At 46.9% G+C, this 10,890-nt stretch overlaps 1 protein-coding gene across 1 annotated transcript in view; it reads left to right on the forward strand.

Annotated features, from left to right (window-relative positions):
* LOC308325384 (protein unc-13 homolog A-like) overlaps window positions 1-10,667 on the forward strand; it is a gene marked incomplete at its 3' end in the record, with an annotated part of 74,073 nt that extends 63,406 nt beyond the window's left edge. The window contains exons 32-44 of the mRNA XM_080777869.1: window positions 205-348; window positions 474-551; window positions 1,440-1,517; window positions 2,079-2,167; window positions 4,522-4,665; window positions 5,717-5,858; window positions 7,398-7,454; window positions 7,895-7,975; window positions 8,100-8,247; window positions 8,347-8,406; window positions 8,651-8,734; window positions 9,348-9,504; window positions 10,382-10,667. Of these exons, the coding sequence (XP_080633995.1) occupies window positions 205-348; window positions 474-551; window positions 1,440-1,517; window positions 2,079-2,167; window positions 4,522-4,665; window positions 5,717-5,858; window positions 7,398-7,454; window positions 7,895-7,975; window positions 8,100-8,247; window positions 8,347-8,406; window positions 8,651-8,734; window positions 9,348-9,504; window positions 10,382-10,667 (1,548 nt within the window). The remainder of the gene's footprint in view (window positions 1-204; window positions 349-473; window positions 552-1,439; window positions 1,518-2,078; window positions 2,168-4,521; window positions 4,666-5,716; window positions 5,859-7,397; window positions 7,455-7,894; window positions 7,976-8,099; window positions 8,248-8,346; window positions 8,407-8,650; window positions 8,735-9,347; window positions 9,505-10,381) is intronic.
* Between the last annotated feature and the right edge of the window lie 223 nt (window positions 10,668-10,890).

A 10,890-nucleotide genomic window follows, 5' to 3' on the forward strand; every position in this document is an offset into this window, starting at 1 on the left:
TGTCTCTCTCTCTGTCTCTCTCTCTCTCTCTCTCTCTCTCTCTCTCTCTGTCTCTCTCTCTCTGTCTCTCTCTCTCTCTCTCTCTCTCTCTCTCTGTCTCTCTGTCTCTCTCTCTCTCTCTCTCTCTCTCTCTCTCTCTCTCTCTCTCTCTCTCTCTCTCTCTCTCTCTCTCTCTCTCTCTCTCTCTCTCTCTCCCGTCTCCAGTTCCAGGTAACGTCGGAGCATGCGTTGTTCTCGTGCTCCGTGGTGGACGTGTTCTCTCAGCTCAACCAGAGCTTCGAGATCATCAGGAAGCTGGAGTGTCCCGACCCGCAGATCGTCGGCGAGTACATGAAGAGATTCGCCAAGGTGGGCGTGGCCTTAAGCCTATAGCACAAAAAGTAGCCTATAGTGGACTGCAGGTTTAAATGTGTCAGATGGTTTGACCCTATACTGTACCTCATACTCTACGTGTGTCTCTCGTCTCGTCCTAGACCATCGGTAACGTCCTCCTGTCATACGCAGACATCATATCCAAAGACTTCCACAACCACGTCAACAAGGAGAAAGTGGTAGGTGGACCAAATTAATGTTCATATACCAGTCAACAGCTGATATAGACTGTTTACTGTTCAGTAGGTGGACCGAATAATGCTCATATACCAGTCAACAGCTGATATAGACGTTTACTGTTCAGTAGGTGGACCAAATAATGTTCATATACCAGTCAACAGCTGATATAGACGTTTACTGTTCAGTAGGTGGACCAGATGTTTATATAACAGTCAACAGCTGATAGAAGGTTTACTGTTTAGCCAGGAGAAAGTGGTAGGTGGGGCATTTAAGCAACTAGTCGACTAGTAAATCCACTAGGCGACCGTCTTGGGACTAGTTGATAAGACAAATAAATAAAGCTTTTTTTATTTTGTAGGCCTCAAGATCAGGTAGATTATAGTTATAGTCACCAATGTACACAGTTTTTAAATGTACAAATGTCTAATGAATTAGTCAACTAGGCAACTAGTAAACTAGTCAACTAGTAAAATGACTAGAAGCGAATGCCCTAAGGTGGACCAAATGTATATGTGTTAAAGAAAGCAGCTGCATGACCGTTTACTGCACAGCACTCAGATTCAGTCCTTAACCTCGAAGCTTCTAAATCATGATTGCAATCATTATTCTGTTAGTTGGATGGGCAGCAGTGGATCAGCGGTAGACCGGCCGGTTCCCAGTTCGAACCCTGTGGGCTCAACCCCGGAGTTAGTGTCGAAGTGCCCTTGAGCAAGACTCTGAGCCCCTGATTGCTCCTGATGTGTATTTTACAGCCGTGCATTATCGTCAATAGCATGTCCTCTATCTGTGTCTCACAGCTGTGCATTATCATCAATAGCATGTCCTCTAGGTGTGTCTTATAGCCGTGCATTATCATCAATAACATGTCCCCTCTCTGTGTCTTACAGCCGTGCATTATCATCAATAACATCCAGCAGCTCAGAGTTCAGCTGGAGAAGATGTTCGAGGCCATGGGAGGAAAAGGAGTAAGTCTCTGTGACATCACTACCTTATGACCTCGTCAGGGGGCGTGCGGTGCGTGCGTGCGTGCGTGCGTGCTTGTGTGCGTGCGTGCGTGCGTGCGTGCCTGCGTGCTTGTGTGCGTGCGTGCTTGTGTGCGTGCGTGCTTGTGTGCATGCGTGTGGCAGTGTTTCCAGACCTGAGCAGACAGGTGTTCTGCTGTTGGCCAGCATCTTTTCCAGGTTTTTAGACAGCTGGTGGACGGACGGACATTAAGCTCCACCCACGTGGCAGACTGCCGCGACGGCCAGATTTCCGGAAACGCTTTCCCCCCGCGGCAGTCAGCCGCGTGGGTGGAGCTTAATGTCCGTCCACCAGCTGTCTGAAAACCCGGAAGAGTGTGTGTGTGTGTGTGTGTGTGTGTGTGTGTGTGTGTGTGTGTGTGTGTGTGTGTGTGTGTGTGTGTGTGTGTGTGTGTGTGTGTGTGTGTGTGTGTGTGTGTGTGTGTGTGTGTGTGTGTGTGTGTGTGTGTGTGTGTACGGGGCGTGGCCTGTAGACTCATCAGCCAATGGCGTCGTGTGTTGCAGCTCAACTTGGAGGCCAGTGACTTCCTGAAGGAACTTCAGAATAAACTCAACGTGGTGATGGACGACCTCAGCAGGATATTCGCTGTCAGGTGAGTTAACTTCACAATAAAACACCTCAGCAGGATATTCGCTGTCAGGTGAGTTAACTTCACAATAAAACACCTCAGCAGGATATTCGCTGTCAGGTGAGTTAACTTCACAATAAAACACCTCAGCAGGATATTTCTCTGTCAGGTGAGTTAACTTCACAATAAAACACCTCAGCAGGATATTCGCTGTCAGGTGAGTTAACTTCACAATAAAACACCTCAGCAGGATATTCGCTGTCAGGTGAGTTAACTTCACAATAAAACACCTCAGCAGGATATTCGCTGTCAGGTGAGTTAACTTCACAATAAAACACCTCAGCAGGATATTCGCTGTCAGGTGAGTTAACTTCACAATAAAACACCTCAGCAGGATATTCGCTGTCAGGTGAGTTAACTTCACAATAAAACACCTCAGCAGGATATTTCTCTGTCAGGTGAGTTAACTTCACAATAAAACACCTCAGCAGGATATTCGCTGTCAGGTGAGTTAACTTCACAATAAAACACCTCAGCAGGATATTCGCTGTCAGGTGAGTTAACTTCACAATAAAACACCTCAGCAGGATATTCGCTGCCAGGTGAGTTAACTTCACAATAAAACACCTCAGCAGGATATTCGCTGTCAGGTGAGTTAACTTCACAATAAAACACCTCAGCAGGATATTCACTGCCAGGTGAGTTAACTTCACAATAAAACACCTCAGCAGGATATTCGCTGTCAGGTGAGTTAACTTCACAATAAAACACCTCAGCAGGATATTCGCTGTCAGGTGAGTTAACTTCACAATAAAACACCTCAGCAGGATATTTGCTGCCAGGTGAGTTAACTTCACAATAAAACACCTCAGCAGGATATTCGCTGCCAGGTGAGTTAACTTCACAATAAAACACCTCAGCAGGATATTCGCTGTCAGGTTAGTTAACTTCACAATAAAACACCTCAGCAGGATATTCGCTGTCAGGTGAGTTAACTTCACAATAAAACACCTCAGCAGGATATTCGCTGCCAGGTGAGTTAACTTCACAATAAAACACCTGAGCAGGATATTCGCTGCCAGGTGAGTTAACTTCACAATAAAACACCTCAGCAGGATATTCGCTGCCAGGTGAGTTAACTTCACAATAAAACATATCAGCAGGATATTCGCTGCCAGGTGAGTTAACTTCACAATAAAACACCTCAGCAGGATATTTGCTGCCAGGTGAGTTAACTTCACAATAAAACAACTCAGCAGGATATTCGCTGTCAGGTGAGTTAACTTCACAATAAAAGACCTCAGCAGGATATTCGCTGTCAGGTGAGTTAACTTCACAATAAAAGACCTTAGCAGGATATTCGCTGTCAGGTGAGTTAACTTCACAATAAAACACCTCAGCAGGATATTCGCTGTCAGGTGAGTTAACTTCACAATAACACACCTCAGCAGGATATTCTCTGCCGGGTGAGTTAACTTCAGAATAAAACACCTCACCTATTTGTCAGGTGAGATTTGGAGTTAAACCAGTGGTTCTAAACCGCTTTCATTTCATTCAGCATTTGAGCCACGGACCACCATTTGATGACATTCAGACTAAAAACTATAAAAAATATATTTTGTCGATGTTGTTCACACTTCCTCGTTGTACCGTACTTGTGTACAGTAGACTTCTTGTAAATTAAGTAAGGCCGTATTTTGTATCTATAATTTAACTCTTGAGAGCGTATTTAGTATTAAACGCCTCGTCCAAATGAACGCCCCCAGTCCGTACAGACGCTGGGGTGTTTCCTCAGCCTAAATGGACCAGATGTGGCGTGTTTCCTCCTCCGCGTCATCAGTGCCCATACCCGAAGGCGGGGTTGGCGAAAGGGCCTTTCTGTGTGGAGTTTGCATGTTCTCCCCGTGTCCCCTAGGGTAGGTACCCTCACAAAAAACATGCAGTAATCCTGGTCACTAAACTACCTCCCCCTGGCCAGCCAGGGCGCCTGATGGAGGGGAAAAGAACTGGTTGGAATAACGAGTTCCTTCCAACCAGGGAAACTCCCCCCTGCCAGGTGTAAAGGAGCAACTTGGACACTCATAGGCATGAAGGAAGCATGAGTTCAAGTCCGTTGCTCTCTCCTTGTCCCCCATATATGGGTACTAGGTTGGCGTAGGGTGTGTAGAGCCCAGGATCACATTAGATGATTGACACAGGGGTGAAAAATGGGTTACAAAATCGTGGGATAAAAAAGAAAATACAGTATAGCCGCCTCGTTCAAATCCATGTCGCATATTAAATGCCCGCACTACTAAAGACAAGAAGCTAAAATATGATCTTATAATGATGAGCGTGTGTGTGTGTGTGTGTGTGTGTGTGTGTGCGTGCGTGTGCAGCTTCCAGGGTGAGATCGAGGAAAACGTGAGGCAGATGGGGGACATCCTGGCTCAGGTCAAAGGTCAAACGGTGCCGGCCAATGGCAGCGTGGTTCAGGAGGCAGACAACGTCCTGGGACCAATCATGGACTTCCTGGATGTCAAGTGAGAATTGCGCACATGCACACGTGCACACGTGCACACGCACACACACACACACACACACACACGCACACGCACACGCACGCGCGCACACACACACACACACACACACACACACACACACACACACACACATACACATAATATGTGTATGTGTGTGTGTGTGTGTGTGTGTGTGTGTGTGTGTGTGTGTGTGTGCGCGCGCGCGTATATATTATATACACATACACATACACATACACATACACATACGCGCACGCAGACATGCACACAAACCCTTCACATGCTGTACCGGATCGTTTATTTTGTGCGTTTAATTGGCATTAATTTAAACTGCTGTTTGACTCGTGAGTTCATCACAAGATCAACCACACCTAACAACGTTATTTATGAGCAATGTTACACGAGAGGGTGTGGTTTACGTTGAGTATTAGAATGCCACAGTGATGAGGTCACACTGATGAGGTCATTAACACCACAGTGAAGAGGTCACAGTGGTGAGGTCAGAGTGATGAGGTCATTAACACCACAGTGATGAGGTCACAGTGGTGAGGTCATTAACACCACAGTGATGAGGTCACAGTGGTGAGGTCACACTGATGAGGTCATTAACACCACAGTGGTGAGGTCACAGTGGTGAGGTCACAGTGATGAGGTCATTAACACCACAGTGATGAGGTCACAGTGGTGAGGTCAGAGTGAAGAGGTCACAGTAGATGGCTATTTCAACCAATCGGATTGCTTCGTGTTAGCTGCTGTATAATTTATCTTCACGTCCTTTTGACATTGACGTTTCCCCGTGAATATATGAACGAGACATTATACACATCGTCTGATGTATAATATTTATTATTTGCAGACAACTTTTTTAGATTGTTCTTTCCGTGAAGACATTTCGACTCTAATATATAGCCTACAGTAGAGTACCGCTGATGTACTGTGTGTGTGTGTGTGTGTGTGTGTGTGTGTGTGTGTGTGTGTGTGTGTGTGTGTGTCCGTGCCCGTGCGTGCGTGCGTGCGTGCGTGCGTGCGTGCGTGCGTGCGTGCGTTCCAGGCTGTCTCTGTTCGCAAAGATCTGTGAGAAGACGGTGTTGAAGCGAGTCCTGAAGGAGCTCTGGAAGCTGGTGATGAACACTATGGAGAAGATGGTGGTCCTACCTACCTTCACTGACACCACGGTACGTCAGCACCCTCTGGTGTCTCAGTATAGAACAGCAAGTAGACCCAGATCATACAACTAGCCTGTTATGGGCACACTGATATGGGGTTGTTTTTGTCTCCACACACACACACACACACACACACACACACACACACACACACACACACACACACACACACACACACACACACACACACACAAAATGGTATAAATTGCACCTCAAACATCCGTAGTATTTCTTTACACTGACTCATCTGTCATTATCCCATTCTTTCTCTCTCTCTCTCTCTTCTCCTCATTAGGTCATTGTAAGTATAGTGTGTGTGTGTGTGTGTGTGTGTGTGTGTGTGTGTGTGTGTGTACGAGCATGAACAAAATGTCGTTTGGAGCAACAACCTTTCGTCCCCCCTGAGGCTCCAACAGTAATCAAACAGACCCCCTCCTGTCTGTCTGTCTTGTCTTGTCTTGACTCTTGTCTTGTCTTGTCTTGTCTTGTCTTGACTCTTGTCTGTCATGTCATGTCATGTCTTGTCTTGTCTTGTCTTGTCTTGACTCTTGTCTGTCATGTCTTGTCTTGTCTTGTCTTGACTCTTGTCTGTCATGTCTTGTCTTGTCTTGTCTTGTCTTGACTCTTGTCTGTCATGTCTTGTCTTGACTCTTGTCTGTCATGTCATGTCATGTCATGTCTTGTCTTGACTCTTGTCTGTCATTGTCATGTCTGTCTTGTCTCTCTGCCCCCCACTGCCTGGAAATGTCCTGAAAATGCAATGAACCCCCCCCTCCCCGCTCGACCCTGCCCCCCCCCCCCCCCCCCCCCCCCCGCATATCCCTGTCCAGGCCACCCTATCAGGTGACCCCATCCCAACCAGCAACCAGGGTCACTCCACACACTAGGGGTGGAACCAGCGTCTCAGTCAGTCAGCCTCGGTACCCAGGCTTTTATTCTGATGTAGCCTCGGTACCCAGGCTTTTATTCTGATGTAGCCTCGGTACCCAGGCTTTTATTTTGATGTAGCCTCCATACCCCGGCTTTTATTTTGATGTAGCCTCGCTACCCAGGCTTTTATTGTGATGTAGCCTCGATACCCAGGCTTTTATTTTGATGTAGCCTCGCTACCCAGGCTTTTATGTTGATGTAGCCTCGCTACACATGGCTTTTATTTTGATGTAGCCTCGCTACCCATGGCTTTTATTTTGATGTAGCCTCGCTACCCAGGCTTTTATTGTGATGTAGCCTCGCTACCAAGCTTTTATTTTGATGTAGCCTCGCTACCCAGGCTTTTATTTTGATGTAGCCTCTGTACCCCGGCTTTTATTTTCTTTCGCATTTGTCTCAAAAAGAAAAGCCTTAGGAATCCCTTTGGAAGATCTGGCATATAGGAAGTGGGAGACATCTTGTACGTCGCTAACCAATAACAGTGCAGAGGGGCGTCACTCCAAATTTGGTGACGTCACTGTTCTCCTCCCCTCTAGAGTGCTCTGCTTGCACACTAGTAGGCCATTTAGTGTGTTTAGGCCTGTGTTCTCTCTCTCTCCCTCTCTCTCACTCTGCTGTGTGGTCTCTCGTCCGCAGGGCACCCAGATGATCTTCAACGCTGCTAAGGACCTGGGCCAGCTCTCCAAACTCAAGGTAATAAAACATTAAAGAGTTGGTCTTATAAATCTGAAGAGTTGGTCGTATAAATCTGAAGAGTTGGTCGTATAAATCTGAAGAGTTGGTCGTATAAATCTGAAGAGTTGGTCGTATAAATCTGAAGAGTTGGTCGTATAAATCTGAAGAGTTGGTCTTATAAATCTGAAGAGTTGGTCTTATAAATCTGAAGAGTTGGTCGTATAAATCTGAAGAGTTGGTCTTATAAATCTGAAGAGTTGGTCTTAAAAATCTAAGGAATTGGTCTTATGAATCTGAATAATTGGTCTTCTAAATCTAAATAATTATTCTTATACCGCTAGGCCAGCCGCCTGGCCTCCTATAAGGAAACATATCTGTGGGAGAAATCCAATTGTCTTTGAAAAAAAACCTAACAGAGGTGTCTGTCTGTCTGTCCCGTCTGTCTGTCTGTCTTCCAGGAGCACATGGGTCGAGAGGAGGCCAAGGCTCTGACCCCGAAACAGTGTGCGGTCATAGAGCTGGCACTGGACACTATTAAGGTACACGCACACATGCACACACACACACACACACACACACACACACACACACACGATCACACATGCAGGCACACGAGTGCCATGCGTAAAGGCACTATAAACCGAGCCTCCGTCCTTTCCGCAGCAATACTTCCATGCCGGCGGAGTGGGTCTGAAAAAGGCCTTCCTGGAGAAGAGCCCCGACCTCCAGTCGCTGCGCTACGCGCTGTCCCTCTACACCCAGGCTACCGACAAACTGATACGGAAGTTTGTCCTGTCCCAGAGCAAACAGGGTAACCACACACACACACGTGCGCGAGCACTGACATCCATCTGAAAATATTTTGTGCAAATATTTCAATTTATCCTCTGTCTGTCTCTGTCTGTCTTAGTGTTCGGAGGTAAAAGCATCAGGTACACTGCCAATGAAGACACGCAGCCAGAGAACAGAGGTACAGTACTGTCCTGCAAGTAATATGTAGCATGTAGCATATAGCACGTAGCATGTAACACATAGCATGTAGCACGTATCATATAGCACATAGCATGTAGCACGTGGCGGACAAACACAACTTTAAGCCTGTGTGCGTGTTCACACCTCACAGCATCTGTGGAGGCAGTGGGAGAGATGGTCTTGCACGTGTTAACATAAGTGTGTGTGTGTGTGTGTGTGTGTGTGTGTGTGTGTGCGCACAGCGTCTGTGGATGCGGTGGGGGAGGTGGTCATGCACGTGGACATCCAGCCTCAGCCCAACGGAGAGCACAAGATAACCGTTAAAGGTAGGAGACGATACAAAATAAACCTTTCACTTTAATAAAGACTACAGACGATTAAAGTAAGTAAGACAAAAAACCTTGCCACATTCTAAAGCAGGGGTGGGCAACTTTGACGATGCAGAGGGCCACGATCTTTCCACACTCACTCCAGAGGGGCCACAATGCATACTGTATTACTGTCGTTGCAAAAATATCCGATCTACAAGCTCAAAACGCGTTTTGAGCTTGTAGATCGGATATTTTTGCTACGACATTTGAATTGAAAACCCAAATAATCTTTTGCTATTTTTAAAGTGGAATCCTGAAAAGTAACCTTTTCATTGGATTTCAAATGCATTTTAGTTATAGTTATGTTAACTTTATGAACTGTTAACATAACAACATTGGACACAAACAAATAACTGCAGGTCTCCTTGAACTATAAGGTGCGTTAAATCACTTCCTGTTTGAAACGGCCTTAATGAAAGCAATCACATCTCAAGCAAGCTAAACGGGTACAGACCAGTGAGTGACAACAAGGCTAATTAACATAACTCCTCCCCCTCTCTTACAGTGGTGGCTGTCAACGACCTGAAATGGAAGGCTCATTAACATAACTCCTCCCCCTCTCTCACAGTGGTTGCGGCCAACGACCTGAAATGGAAGGCTCAGGGCTTCCGTCCCTTCGTGGAGGTCTACATCGTGGGACCGCACCTCAGCGACAAGAAAAGGAAGTTCGCCACCAAGTCCAAGAACAACACCTGGTCGCCCAAGTTCGGCGAGAGCGTCCAGTAGTGAGTTGTCCTTTTTTTTTTAATCCAGGGCCTTAAAAATGTGACTAAATCTAAATGGAACTTTATTCAAAAGTCACTAAGCTATATAATCCGTGGTCAGCACATATGTTGTACTAATGTAATACATTAGCACATCCTATACTACAAATGAAAACATGTGAGCAAAAGATGTCAGCAAAAGATGTGCGCAAAATTCGCCAGGTCTATGAAAACAAGCCCACAAAAAAATGCCATTCAACACGCTACTTACACACAGTACGACTCGCTTAAAACTCGCGGACCTGGCAACTCCTGCACTGTTGCCCCACTGGTCTATGAAAACAGGCCCAGAAACAAGGCCTTTCACCACGCTACTTACACACACTACTCGCTTACAATTTGCGAACCTGACAACACTGTACCGTCTTCTCATTGGAGCCTCTGCTCCACACCAGCTCATCCTGCCCCCACACCGGACCATAGACTGTAAAACATAGTTCCGGACAGGCGAACACTTCACCACACCATCGACAAACACCACGTTGTGTAATGGCCCCTACACAGTGGAGGAGTTTTACAGTTGTCGGCGACTCATCAGATCGTTGTGCATTTCACACTGCAGGAGTGTTTTCTTTTTAAATCGCCTGTCAAATCGTCTACAAATAACACCTGTACCTCTTTGGTGGGGACGTAACAATTACAAATAAAGGTTAGAAAGCCTTCTAGCCCAAAATTCTCCTTTAAGACCTGCAGACTAAAACACTAAAACACTAAAAGATTGCCCCTTGTGGTGTGGATGAATCGCACTACACGCAACGCACGACCAGGTTCTACACGACATTTACGACCAGGTTATTGAATTAATGACTAAAAAAATAATCCCCCCTCCTCCCCCCAGCTCCCTGGGCACGGAGGTGGGCCCCGAGAGCTACGAGCTGCACGTGTGCGTGAAGGACTACTGCTTCGCACGGGACGACCGCTCGGTGGGCATGGCCGTGCTGCAGGTGAAGGACATGGTGGGGCGCGGCAGCGCCGCCTGCTGGATCCCGCTGGGCCGGCGCGTGCACATGGACGAGACGGGCCTCACGGTGCTGCGCATCCTGTCACAGCGCCACAGCGACGACGTCGCCAAGGAGTTCGTCAAGCTCAAGTCCGACCTGCGCTCGGCCGACGAGGGCAGCTGAGAGGGAGCTATAGGGGGCGCCAGAGAGAGCACACACACACACACTAGGACACACACGAACACATTGAGAGTAGGGGGGGAGTGGGACGATTATGGGTACCTCAACGACACGATATCTGTGGCGATATTAGGCCCTCGATAATGATGGCGTCACCATATTCGATATATTGCGATATTCCGGTATATTGCGAGTGATTTCACGATGTATCACAATCTGTAAATGA

This window comes from Protomyctophum bolini (genome assembly GCF_963924005.1).
Source record: "Protomyctophum bolini genome assembly, chromosome: 12".
NCBI lineage: Eukaryota > Metazoa > Chordata > Actinopteri > Myctophiformes > Myctophidae > Protomyctophum > Protomyctophum bolini.